Source organism: Dromiciops gliroides, chromosome 1, assembly GCF_019393635.1.
Source record: "Dromiciops gliroides isolate mDroGli1 chromosome 1, mDroGli1.pri, whole genome shotgun sequence".
In the NCBI taxonomy this organism is placed as follows: Eukaryota; Metazoa; Chordata; class Mammalia; order Microbiotheria; family Microbiotheriidae; genus Dromiciops; species Dromiciops gliroides.
The window spans coordinates 521411794-521426390 of NC_057861.1; the positions used below are offsets into that span (position 1 = coordinate 521411794).

The window sequence follows — 14597 nt, forward strand, 5'->3', positions numbered from 1 at the left end:
AGGCAATTGAGGGCATCAGGCTTCCTCATTAAGTACCACCTATCCTCTGGTCTTTTAGTTCGCTGCACTAGGTTCTAATCCTTCCAGTTTGTGAGCTCATGTGACTGCTTTTCCAAGACCTGAGCAGTGAATATTCCTGTGATTCCTAGAACACCTGTGATCCCTAATTCCCATACTCTCCTGAATATAATTCCCCATGATTCCACTCCTTTCACCTTTGACTTCTCTAGTGCCTTTTTTCAGGTGTGAATTGCTAGTTTTTACTTTTTATTTTTCACTTTACCTGGGAGGGCCTGCAATACCCTTGGACTGCTCTGTTTCAGAGAGTCCCTCCTACTTTTCCCAAATTGTGAAAACAGACCTTGCTGACTTTTAAGTTTCCTGTAGGCTCCACCCTCTCCAGTGTGTAGATGGCTTACTCCTTTGCTCCCTGTATCTCCAGTCTTCAAAAGCTGATTCCATTTTTCTCACCTTCCTCAAATGCCATAAAGTATCTTGTTTTCAGGTCTTAAGTTTTTAGGACATCTGATATTAGCAAATAGTCTCTGTCTTGAAGGATTAGAGATTTCTCTCCTAATCCAAAACTGAATAGAAAACCCGGATTATTCCTGGTACATTGATGGTTCCTGTCTCAAATGATGCTGGGCATGCTATCACCACCACTGAAGTAGTCATTGACCCTTTCCTTTGGCTTCATTAGCACAAGAATCTGAATTTGAAGCCCTGACTCAAGCTGTGAATTAGCAAAAGGAAAATTAGTGAACATTTACACAGATAGCAGGTGTTTGAGTGGCACATGATTTCAGGATGTTATGGAAATATAAAGGGTTCCTGATGTCCTCTGGCAGTCCCACATATCTAGAGATTGCTTGACTACCTTTTGTTGCTAGCAGCAGTGATTGTTAAAATGCCAGGACACTTGCATGAAGATTCTCCCCATGCCTGGAATTAATGCCTTTGCTGACCTGCATGCCAAGTAGGCTGCTCAGAAAACCCCAATCCTGGGAGAGAGAGAGCAGTAAAAAGCAAAACACTTTCAAGGAAGATGAAGATGTATTGCTTGATCTCATAGGCAGGGTTGAGGAGGGAGGGAGGAAGAACAATTTAGAACAAAGAATTAGCTCAGGGATCCTGATCTCATTGGAGTGGGCTCATGGAGGGGATAACTTTCATACCCAATTGGGAGGAGCAGTCTATTTAACCCTGCAGGAAAATAGGAGGGGAAGAAGATAAGGAAGGAAGGGTGAAAAAAGGGAGTGCAGAGTGAGGGAGAGGATAGTCTGAAGTAAAATACTTCTGAGGAAGAATAGGAAAAAAGAAGAGAGAGTAAATGTCATGGGAAGGGAGTGGGTTGGAGGGAAGTAGTTATGATGATTGATTATAATGGCAAAACGTATGGTACCAACTTTGCTGGACTTTTATGAAGAAAACTCTCTGTCAGGCTTAAGGTACTATATACAGGTTATGATGAACAGGATACTATCAGAAAAACCTGGAAAGACCTACATGAACTGAAGCAGAGTGAAATGTACTGTATACAAAATAACAGCAATAGTGGGGGGTGATCTGCTGGGAAGCATGTGGTTATTTTCAGCAAGGCAATGATCCAATTCTCTGCAGTCCATTTGCAGAGAAAGAACTGATAGTATCTGAAAACAGATGGAAACACATTTTAATTTTTTTTCTTTTCCTCTTTGACAATTCCTTAATCTGAAGTTTTGGGGTTTTTTGACTGTTTTCTCTCACAACTAGCTAATATGGGAATTTTTCCATGACTACTCATGTATAACTTATTTTGAATTGCTTGAATTCTTGTGGGTGGGGGGTGAGAATGGAGGGGGGGAAGAGAAGTTGGAACACAAAGTTTTTAAAAAATTGATGTTAAAATTTTGTTTTTGCATATATTTTGGAAAATAAAATTCTATTCAAATTGCAAAAAAAAAAAAAGAAAGAAAGAATGAAAGAAACCCCAATCTCTATTAAGTCTGTCTTTCACATCTGCTGGGCCTGGCCCCAAATTAACATTGACTCCAGCAGAACTTGCTGTAGTCCAAGAGACCATGTCCTATCCCATCCAAGACAGGCTAAGACTGGAAGGGTGAAAAAAAAAAAAAGTAAATTCTGGGCTCTGGCATGGGCCAAATGCATGCCCAATCTTCCCCAACTCTTTCCATTGACCTATCATGGAATACCTTCACTCTTTTTTTTTTTTGGTAGGGCAATGAGGGTTAAGTGACTTGCCCAGGGTCACACAGCTTTAAGTTTCAAGTGTCTAGGCCAGATTTGAACTCAGGTCCTCCTAAATCCAGGGCCGGTGCTTTGTCCACTGTGCCACCTAGCTGCCCTACCTTCACTCTTTAAGTCATTGGAGTCCTGACAAACTACTTGGTTTAGGCTGCAAATATTGATAGGGAAAAGTGAGGGGGCAGCTAGATGGAGCAGTGGATAGAGCACCGGCCCTGGAGTCAGGAGTACCTGAGTTCAAATCTGGCCTCAGACACTTAACACTTACTAGCTGTGTGACCCTGAGCAAGTCACTTAACCCCAATTGCCTCATTTAAAAAAAAAAAGGAAAAAAAAAAGAAAATTGAGATGAGCTGCAAATGACATTTATCTACAATGTGAAATCTGTCCTAAATATAAATGTAAGCAAGCCCATAAAACTTGGGAAATTCCTATACCCTTTTCAAATCTAGCAGATTGATTTTATTCAACTTCTGCCCTCTTCCAGTTATAAGTTTGTATTAGTTATGGTTTGCATGTTCTCCCATTGGATAGAAGCTTTCCCTTGCAGGAAAGCTATTGCAACAGCTGTAGCCAAATGCTTAGTAGAAAGGATTTTTCCCACCTGGGGAATTCTTAGTGATAAAGTACTCATTTTACTGGTTCAATTATCTCCCAATTAGCTTCCTGGCCAGTGCTTTAACACTTACACTGTGCTTACACTTTAACACTTACACCCCCAATCCTCAGGTTTAGTAGATCGTATGTATCAATGGGATCATTAAGGTTCAGCTTGGCAAGTTTATGGATGATTCAGGTCTGCCATGGCCAAAAGCCCTTCTCCTAGTTCTTCTGAACCTTAGGGGGTACCCTTTTGGTAAACATTCTCTTTCACCTTTTGAAATCATCACTAGGCATCCTATGCCTCTCTTTTCTCCCTCAAGCAACTCCCTCTCAGGGGCAGCTAGGTAGCGCAGTGGGTAGAGCACCGGCCCTGGAGTCAGTAGGACCTGAGTTCAAATCCAGCCTCAGACACTTAACACTTATTAGCTATGTGACCCTAGGCAAGTCACTTAACCCCCAGTTGACTCACAAAAAAAAAAAAAAAAGAGAGACTCCCTCTCCGTCAAGGCCTACCTTCTGTCCTATTGTAAAGGACTCACACAAAGTCTTCATTACTTTATTCATATTGTCTCTCAGTCATTTTCTAGAGGCTCAGTCTTATGTTAGCTATTGGAAAAGGCACCTACCTACCCAAGGATTCCCTACCAAATCCTGCTGACCAACCCCTCTGCTACACAAGTGAAAGGAATTGACAGCTGTATCCACTTATTACATCTGAAGAAGACTCCAACTCGTCCAGACTCCCAGACACACTACCAACCACAACAAGTTTTGTCTGACCAGGAAAAAGAAGCAGATGACATCAGGGTAGACTACTGTCTCCATGTAACGATTGGAATGATGCCACCTGCTGGAGACTTACTGTAGAAGAGTTCTGCCCATGAAGCGAAGGTCTTTGAGGGCAAGACCAGGAGTCTTTTCTTTGGAAAAGGAAGTGACGCGGGCTGGTGGGAGGAGGAAGGAAGAGACTGGCGCTCAGTCTTGCGCTTTTTTCCTCTGGACTCAGGTGGAGAGCGGAGCTAGAAATGTGCTCTCCCTTTAATAGATAGGAATCTAGGCCTTTCTCTCTCTTTACCAAATTCTTATTCTCCTTAATAAATGCTTAAAAGTGTAACTCTTGCTAAAGCTTATAATTTATTGGCGACCACTCATTAGATATTTTAGACAGTTTAGCTAGAATTTTACCCCTTAACACCCAGATGCCCAGACATGGCCTGAGAATCCTATTTCATGCCCCAACATTATTTTTGGTCATCAATGAATTCCAAAATTGGTCCTGAACAAGAGGAGGGAATGATAACTACAAATTTACTGAGAACTGACTGATCTCATCCAGTCCCCCTACCCAGGCATGTGAATTGCTAGGGGCTCACCGGCTCTTTGTCAATTCCAGACTCTTGATAGACTTATGGACCTTCCCCCAAGCAAAATGACCCCCACTTTCCTCCCTAGACTTTATGTTATTATGTAAAGGGATTCACCTATATTAAGTAGTTTCTATTTAGAGTTAAGTAATGTCTATACTTAACTCAGGAGCAGTTCTAGTTTCTTTTGATAAAGGTTCATTTACATTAAGTAGTTAGTAGTTTCTGTACATGAATCCAGAGCAGTCTTTTGGTTACCTTTGTTCTGTTACCCCATGAAAACCCTGTCCTCGGTTCCCATCTTTGGGTATTCCTAGCTAGCTTCTTGCTTTGTGATACCACAAGTTATAGTTCCTCTACCCCAACTAAAGACCTTATTTTCTCCTACATTGATTGTTTCCTTAATTTACAGGTTAACAACACCAATGTCTTATCATTTTATTCCTTAGATATATAAGGTAGTTATCTGTCTGTCTTTCTATCTTCTATCTATCTATCTATCTATCTATCTATCTACTATCTATCTATCTATCTATCTATCTATCTATCTATCTATCTATCTATCTATCTATCATCTATCTGCAATAGGCTGTGTGATCCACTTATGTGTCATGTTTCACAGGGACAGCCTGAGGGCTGAATTGGTTTTTCGGGCACCAGCAGAGGGCATTAGCCACCTGGTGAAGCAGCTAACATTCTGTGGAAGATAATTCCAGGTGGGGAAGAATACTGTCTATCAACACTAGTGTGCCAAAAGAAAACAGGGTTACTGAAATGCCAGTTCAGCAGTGGAGAGAGGTGGAAAGTCAAGAAAACGGACGGCTCAAATTAAGCAAGCAGGTAGTTGGTCCAAGTAGCCCAAGCAATATAGTTCTTAAACCAGGAATAAAGCAGGTATCAAAAATAAGGCATACTCAGGAAATGAAAAGCAATAGGTTTCTCTGAATCTAAAACATCCAGACTCACCAGAGCCCAGACCTGACAAGAGCTCTGGTGCCAGAGCCTATACAAGTCACTTAAACTCTCCATGCCTCAGTTTCTATGAAAGAGGAATAATGGCATCCAGTTCATACAGTTGTTTTAAGGACCAAATAATATAATGTATGTGAAGGACTTTGCAAACTTCAAATCACTATAAAAGCATAAGCTACTTTTTTTATAGGAGACCAAGTCTGCCAGTCCACCAAAGAGCTTTCAGCCTAACAAGAGGTATTCCAGTAGAATTCTTTTCATTGTCCATGTGGTCAGTGCAGTGGCTTCTCTTACTCAACCTTAAGTATCTACCCTAGGGGCAGCTAGATGGTGCAGTGGATAGAGCACCGGGCCTAGATTCAGGAGGACCTGAGTTCAAATCCGGCCTCAGACACTTAACAATTACTAGCTGTGTGACCCTGGGCAAGTCATTTAACCCCAACTGCCACAGCAAAAAAAAAAAAAAAAAATATATATATATATATATATATATATATATATATATACCCTATCTTCCATAAGGTGTTGGGACACAGCCAAATTCATTCTTCAATTTTACCTACTGGGGGAAGCTAGGTGGCACAGTAGATAAAGTACTGGCCCTGGATTCAGGAGGACCTGAGTTCGAATCTGGCCTCAACACTTGATACCTACTAGCTGTGTGACCCTGGACAAGTCACTTAACCCACATTGAACCCCCCCAAAAAAATTTCATCTACCAACCTTACCCAAGCTCTTCCCAGGAGTTCATGGGAGGTAGAGATGGAAGGAAGAAAGAAAGGTAGAGGAAAGAAATAAAAATTTATTGAGTATCTCCTATGTGCCAGCCCTATGATAAGTACTTTTCAAATATAACATTTGATCATTTAACGGCAGGAGAATTTCATAACCTAAGCCATCAGGTACTCCTAGATAGCACTCCAGTTATCTACTCAAATGGGAGGGCTATGATAAGATGGGAAAGAGAATCAATGTGGCATAGTGGATAAAGAACTGACCTTGAAACCAGGAAGACCTTGGTTGAAGTTCTACTTTTGACACATACCACTCCATGGGACAACTCTTAAAGATTAAAGGAGGGGTGGCTAGGTAGCGCAGTGGATAGAGCACTGGCCCTGGAGTCAGGAGTACCTGAGTTCAAATCTGGTCTCAGACACTTAACACTTACTAGCTGTGTGACCCTGGGCAAGTCACTTAACCCCAATTGCCTCATTAAAAAAAATTTTGTTTTTTAATTAAAGGAAGCAAAGCAAGACACAGTCTAAAGTAGTGAAGTCAAACTCAGAAACAGATCCCACTAATTGGTCTGGCAGTTCCAGATCTCAAACTATAGTATACAACTGTAATTATCAAAACAATCTGGTACTGGGGGCAGCTAAATGGAGCAGTGGATAGAGCACAGGCCCTGGAGTCAGGAAGAGCTGAGTTCAAATCTGACCTCAGACACTTGACACTTACTAGCTGAGCGACCCTGGGCAAGTTACTTAACCCCAATTGCCTCACCAAAAAAACAATCTGGTACTGGCTAAGAAATAGAGAGGTGGATCGGTGAAATAAAATAACACTATAGTAAATGACTATAATAATCTACTATATGATAAACACAAAGCTCTAACCTTTTGGAACAAAAACTCATTATTTGATGAAAACTGCTGGAAAACTGGAAAACATTATGGTATAGACCAACATCTCACACCTTATACTAAAATAAGGTCAAAATGGGTACATGATTTACATATAAAGGGTGATACCATAAGCAAATTAAGAGAGCATGGAATTGTTTACCTGTCAGATTTATGGACAGAGGACAAATTTAGAGCGAAAAAAAACGACATAGAGAGCAATACAAAATATAAAATAGATAATTTTGATTATATAAAATTTAAAAGTTTTTCCACAAACAAAACTAATCTAACCAAGATTATAAGGAAAGCAGAAAACTGGGGGGAAAATTTGAAACAAGTATCTCTGTTAAAAGCCTTATTTCTCAAATATATAGACAACTGAGTCAAATTTATAAAAATACAAGTCATTCCCCAATTGATAAATGGCCAAATGTTATGAAAAGGCAGTTTTCAGACAAAGAAATTAAACTATCTATAGTTATATGAAAAAATGTTCTAGATCACTACTGATCAGAGGTATCACCTCACACCTATCAGAGTGGCAAATATAACAAAAACATTAAATACTGTATGTTGGAGGGAATGTGAGAAAACTGGAATGCTAACCCAGGGTTCGTAGAGTTGTGAATTGATCCATCCATTCTGGAGAAAAATTTGGAATTATGCCCAAAGGGCTATAAAACTGTGCATACCCTTTGATCCAGCAATACCACTGCTAGGTTTATACCCCAAAAACAACCACAAAAGAGAAAAAGACTTATTTGTACAAAAATATTTATAGCAGCCCTTTTTGTAGTGGCTAAGAACTGGAAATCAAAGGAATGTCCATCAATTGGGGAATAGCTAAATAAGCTGTGGTATATGATGGTGATGAAATACTATGGTACTATAAGAAATTATTTCTGAAAGGCCTGGAAACACTTATATGAACTGATGTTTAGTAAAACGAGCAAAACCAAGATAACTTTGTGCACAGAAATAGCAATATTGTTTGATGAAGAATTGTGAATGACAACTTTCTCACCAATATAACAATCCAAGACAATCCCAAAGGACTAATGATGAAGCACACTATCCCCCTCCAAAGAACTGATATTGGTTGAACACAGACGAAAGCATACTATTTTTCACTCTTTCATTTTTTTTCTTTTATTCAAGTTTTCTTATACAAAATTATTAATGTGGTAATATTTTACATAACTGCATATGTACAACTTATATCTGATTGCTTACCACCTCAGAGAGGGAGGAAGAGAGGGAGGGAAGGAGCGATAGAATTTGGAACTCAAAACTTTAAGTAAATATGTTTGTATTTTTTTTAATACTAGGTATCAATAAAATTTGAGTCATGGAATAAGGGTGATTTTTTTTTAAAAAAGAAAACCACAAATTAACATTATCTATGTTATATTGTATTATTATTTATTGTGTTAAACATTTCCCAGTTACTTTTTTTTTTGCAGGGCAATGAGAGTGAAGTGACTTGCCCAGGGTCACACAGCTAGTAAGTGTCAAGTGTCTACATCCAGATTTGAACTCAGGTCCTCCTGAGTCCAAGGCTGGTGCTTTATCCACTGTGCCACCTAGCTGCCCTCCCAGTTACATTTTAATCTAGTTCTGCTGGCACTGGGGAATTTTGCAGGCCCAGACCACAAAGCTGATGCCTCAGATATAACATGCATCTCAGATCTCAAAAGAGAAGATTTCAAAGGTTTCAGAGAAATATTAGGAAAGATCCAAAGGCCCAATATTCTACAGAAGTAATCTCAAGAGAAATGGGCAACTTTCAAGAATAAAAATTCCTGAAACAGAAGCAGAAATTATTCTGAGGAAAAGAAAAAAATTGCTAAAGTAACTGAGATGACCATACACAGAACTCATGGACCAATTCATATTTTAAAGACCATAAGTAAGGATGACTACAAAAGAATAGCGTAGCCATAGGAAAATATAAAGTTCAAATGAATGAAGGCTAGTAAGGCAAATGAATGAATAAAAGAAGTACTCAAAAGGGCCTATTGTGTGCCAAGCACTGTTGGAGATACAAATAGAAAAAGAAAAATGTTGGGGGGAAGGCTTTTTTTAGTGACATTGGGAATAAAGAAGAGTTAGAACCATAGCCCAGAGTGTGAGATGATAACAGATGACATCAGCAACAACAGATGACAAAGAAAAGGCAAAACTACTTAACTCTATTTTTGCTTCTATATTCTTTTTTGAAGAAAATGGTTTTTATATAAGAAAGAAATAAAGCAAAAATGTCTAACGAAGAATAAAAACTGAAGACAATTTAAGAGATTATAAGAGAGCACCTATGTACCTTCAATGAATTCCATTTACCAAGCCTGGATCAATCCAGGATAATGAGAGAATTGGCAGATGCAATTTTTAAGCCATTATCTACCTTAAAAGAATTTAGAGTCTAAATCACAATAGATGGGAGAAATGCAAATTAAGATAACTCTGAGATACCACCTCACACCTATCAGGTTGGCTAATATGACAGAAAAGGAGAATAACAAATGTTGAGTGGAATGGGAGAAAACTGAGACACTAATGCACTATTGGTGGAGTTGTGAATTGATCCAAACATTCTAGAGAACAATTTAGAACTATGCCCAAAGAGCTATAAAACCATGCGTACCCTTTGACCCAGCAATACCATTACAACATCTGTATCCCAAAGACAGTTTTTTTTTTTAAAGGAAAGGGAAGGAGGCAGCTAGGTGGCAAAGTGGATAAAGCACCAGCCCTGGATTCAGGAGGACCTGAGTTCAAATCTGACCTTAGACACTTGACACTTACTAGCTGTATGACCTTGGGCAAGTCACTTAACCCTCATTGCCCCACCAAAAAAAAAAAAGGAAAGGGAAAAGGGAAAGGGAAAAGACCTGTGTGTACAAAAATATTTATGGCCACTCTTTTCATGGTGGCAAAGAACTGGAAATTAAGGAGATGCCCCTTAATTAAGGGAAAATAAGGGATTACCATCAATTGGGAAATAGCTGAACAAGTATTTGTTTTTGTTTTGTTTGTTTTGTTTTGTTTTGTTTTTAGTGAGGCAATTGGGGTTAAGTGACTTGCCCGGGGTCACACAGCTAGTAAGTGTTAAGTGTCTGAGGCCGGATTTGAACTCAGGTACTCCTGACTCCAGGGCCGGTGCTCTATCCACTGCGCCATCTAGCTGCCCCTGTTTTTTGTTTTTTGTTTTTAAAAAAGGAGAATATTTGTAAAAGCTTTTTATAGTCATGTGATCAAGTTTATATTGTGTAATACTCTTATTAATGTTAAGCTTATATTCATTTAGAGTTCCCTAGTTTGAATTACATTGTCTTTCATTCTTCCATGTATATTTTGTTGGATTTGTTTATCTCTATTTTAAAACAATGCAAGATGGTTTTGATTTCATAATACAATGTTAATTCTGGGAGTATTGTGCTCTCATATTCTGAGTTGTTTGTTTTTGTTATTTTTTTCTCTCTACTGATTATTTGATTGAACGCTATAAAGCATTTCTCTGGCAAATTGGTTGCCATGGCAAGCGTAAATTTATTCTAGAAGTAATATTTTTGATAAACATATTCAAAAAAAGGAAAAAAAGAGGAGAACATTTGTAAAAGTTTTCTTTTTTCAAAAAAAAAAGTTTTCTTTAAGATTGTGTTAGGGGCAGCTAGATGGCGCAGTGGATAGAGCACTGGCCCTGGAGTCAGGAGTACCTGAGTTCAAATCCGTCCTCAGACACTTAACACTTACTAGCTGTGTGACCCTGGGCAAGTCACTTAACCCCAATTGCCTCACTAAAAAAAAAAAAAAAGATTGTTTTGTGTTTTAACTTGTATTTGTATATGTTATGATTTTTCAGAAAAGTAATTGTATAATTAGTAAAAAAAAAAGGTATTATTTGAAATTATTGCATAATTGAATATTATATTCTGAATCAAGGTACATTCACATTTTTTGCAATCATATTATCCTCAATTTTAAAATCCATATGAGGGGGCAGCTAGGTGGCGCAATGGATAATGCACTGGTCCTGGATTCAGGAGGACCTGAGTTCAAATATGGCCTCAGACACTTGACACTTACTAGCTGTGTGACCCTGGGCAAGTCACTTAACCCCCATAGCCCTGCCAAAAAAAAAAATCCATATGAGACTTGGATTATGGGAATTTATCATTTAAAACATTAATTGCCTTCATTCTGAGTTATCAGATGCCAGTTGGCCAAGATGCCAATCCAATCACAAGAGGAATACGTGCAAGCGCAGACATTGAACTGTCACACGAGGGGAAGCATGCATGAAGTCAAGGTAAGGCCAAGGGAATGGCTTTTGACAAATGTTGAGGTTGGTTTCTCTTGGTTTAACTTTTTTTTCCACAATATTGTACAGATGGCTGGAAGTTTTCATCCCACCCATCTCATTCTAAACCTGGCTTCTATGCCCCCCCCATATGCCTGATGCCATGGGCATCTCAATCCCATGCATCTGATTAAGTCTGACTCAATTTCCTCCAATATGTTCAGTGGCATGGATATATATCCCATCCACCTATTTTAAGCCTGGCATACTGCATGGGCAGTATATATTGCTCAAGTGTGGAAATGCTCATAGCCCATCATTTCTCTGTTCTTTTATGGTAACCCCCATAATTATCTCAGGTGTCATGATAAATACAGTGTTGGATTTGGCCTTGACATCTGTTACCAATTATATTAGATTCTTTAATTTCTCATAATGGCATGAGGATAATTAGGCAGATGATGCAAAAAGTGATGAAACAAAGATAAAAATTATTTTTAAAAAATTAATATCACAGCAATTGTCTTCTCAATTTACCCTCCACAAGGGGGTATTATAGTAATATTAAGTTTTAAGAGAATGTTTCAATTTTTGTTTTATTATATGTTTCATGTGAAACAACTAAGATTCTGAATTCCCTTAGACATGTTTTTAAGAACTCTCATTATTTGATTTGATTACTGACAGAGCTATTTTAAAGTTGTGTTAAGCTGAATTTTGTAGGAAATTTTCCTGGCTAGTGACCAGCATCCACACATAAACCCCTAAAGAGACTTCCATTCCATGACTACACCCACAGGATGTCCCAAGAACCATCTTAGAAAAGACTTTTAAAGACTTTGAATGAAGAGTTTCATTTTGTTGTTTTTCTTTTTCCCTTCTGTTATTATATATACCATTTGTAATATGTATTCTCTGCAGAGGCCCTCCCTTTGAAGGCTAGTGTCAAAGTGTCAGTTCATGAGGGACTACCCCTCTGGACAAAACTTTTCTCTCTCCCTTTTCTATATTGTTATTAATACATTGTTTGCTAGCATAGGGTATTATATTCTGTTATTTTTTACTGTTTCATCAAGGAAACACCCCATGTTTCTTGAAGAAACAAAGGGGGGACTGTAACGTTTGGAATGACACCACCTGCTGGAGACTTACTGTAGGCAAGCTCCACCATGAGGAGAAGGCCTCTGATGGCAAGGCCATGCAGTTCTTTGGCATCAGGAAGTGACTCTTGCTTGTGGGAAGAAGAGGGGGCAAGGCTGGCTCTCTCGCTCTATTTCGTCAGGACGCTGGTGGAGAGTGGAGCTAGAAATGTGCTCTCCCTTTGATAGATAGAGGGATCTAGGCTTTTCTCTCTCTCTTCACCAAATTCTTATTCTCCTTAATAAATGCTTAAAAGTCTAACTCTTACTAAAGCTTATAATTTATTGGCAACCATTCATTAGATATTTTAGGCAGACTAGCTAGAATTTTAGCCCCATACATATGGTAGGTTTGTAACGAGGTTTTTGTTTTTCCTCTTTTTCTATTGGGAAGGGAGGAAAGAAGGTAGTTTTTTGTCAATTAAAAAAAAATTTAATTTTTAGAATTTTAAATATTTTCAAACTACAAATGAAATCAGAAATCTTCATAAGATTTCTATCTTCTCAGGGGCAGCAAGGTGGCACAGTGGATAAAGCACCAGCCATGGATTCAGGAAGACCTGAGTTTAAATCCAGCCTCAGACACTTAACACTTACTAGCTGTGTGACCCTAGGCAAGTCACTTAACCCTCATTACCCTGGAGGAAAAAACACAAGAATTCTTTCTTCTCTGTGTAATTTAAGCTTCTCATTCCCTTCAGCTACAGGTAAACATTCCTGGAAGTAAATATAGTTTTATGCCTAAAAAATCCTCATGATTCAAACAGATTTTTAAAATGATATTTTGCAAATCTGATCTTTTAAAAGAAGATCTATGGGCAGCTAGGTGGCGCAGTAGATAAAGCACTGGCCCTGGATTCAGGACTCCCTAAATTCAAATCCAGCCTCAGAAACTTGACACTTAACTAGCTGTGTGACCCTGGGCAAGTCACTTAACCCTCATTGCCCTGCAAAAAAAACAAAAAAACAAACAAAAAAAAGAAGATCTATAAGTAGAGGTCTCTTGAGAAGAGCTGTGGTTGGCCATTCATGCTTACCTAATTCTTCATCTGAACAATGTTTTACCCTGGCTAGGCTTTACTCCCAATGCCTCTCTTTCCTTACAAAAGCTATCTACTCCATCAGTAAGGGAAGAAGGATGAAACACACAAAGCAAGCCCACTTCGGGGTTTTCTTGGCAAAGATACTCGAGTGGTTTGCCATTTCCTTCTCCAGCTCATTTCTACAGATAAGGAAACTGAGGCAAACAGGGTTAAGTGACCTCCCCAAGGTCACAAAGCTAGTCAGTGTCTGAAGCTAAATTTGAACTTAAGAAGATGAGTCTTCTTGACTCCAGAACTGAAGGAGCTCCATCCCCCTCTCCATCTAGTTTCCCACTAAACACTTCCTACCAGAGGAACAAGTTAAAATGACTTACCCAGTGAGCCTTTCTTCCTTCTTTTAATCTTACCTTATTAAATTCTGGCATACTTGGCATTCTGCAGTACATCTAAAATAACAGATTAAAACAGCTATTGATTTGTCCATAAATTTTAAAACCAATGAAGCTTTCAGATAAGTACAAATGTTGTTTTCTTAGGAATATACACATACACAGAGAGAGAGAGAGAGAGAGAGAGAGAGAGAGAGAGAGTAAACGCTCTTTTTGTGGGATGTGTAAAGAATTTATTTCATATTCTAGTAAAGAGTATCAACATAGCATTGATCACCTAACTTCAGATAATTAGAATACAAGAAAACAACACACTACAGCATCTCATCTCCCTTCCTGGAGCTTACTCTGCAAGTCTTAGCTTAGTCTAGAATTTTAAATGAAGAAGTCCTGACTAAAAAAGAAACTGTAGCCAATAAAAATGCCAGACACCAGAGATTTGGTACAAGATATTATTTTGCTAAGAAACTTTTGTCTAGGCTGTACATGGATAACTACCTAATTTCCTCCATGACCTTGGTAAGTTATCATTTCCTCTCACTGGGCCTCAATTTCTTCATTTGTAAAATGAAGAGGTTTGGCTAGCTGACCAGAAAGATCAATCTTGTGATCTTAGGAAAATGAAATCATTTAGATTTGCTCCTTATTATCAGGTATGAATAGGTTTGGTGAAGAAGTAAGTCAAAATTAATAGATAGCATATAGTGTTTACTATGTGTCAGGCACAGTGCTAAGTACTTTACCATTTTCATTTTGATCCTCACAACCCGGAGAGCTGGTACTATTAGTGTTTGTATTAGTATTACTATTACTATTGCTATTACTATTATATTACAAATGAGAAAACTGAGGCAAACAAGGGTTAAGTGACTTGCCAAGAGTTACATACCTAGTATAGTGTCTGAGGCCACATTTGAA

General features: G+C 38.5%; 1 protein-coding gene across 1 annotated transcript in view; it reads right to left on the minus strand.

The window, feature by feature from the left end:
• The window catches only part of TRPM6 (transient receptor potential cation channel subfamily M member 6), a 253994-nt gene that overhangs the window by 166446 nt on the left and 72951 nt on the right, over positions 1-14597 (minus strand). Inside the window, exon 3 of the mRNA XM_043976597.1 lies at positions 13698-13736. Coding sequence (XP_043832532.1) covers positions 13698-13736 — 39 coding nt within the window. The remainder of the gene's footprint in view (positions 1-13697; positions 13737-14597) is intronic.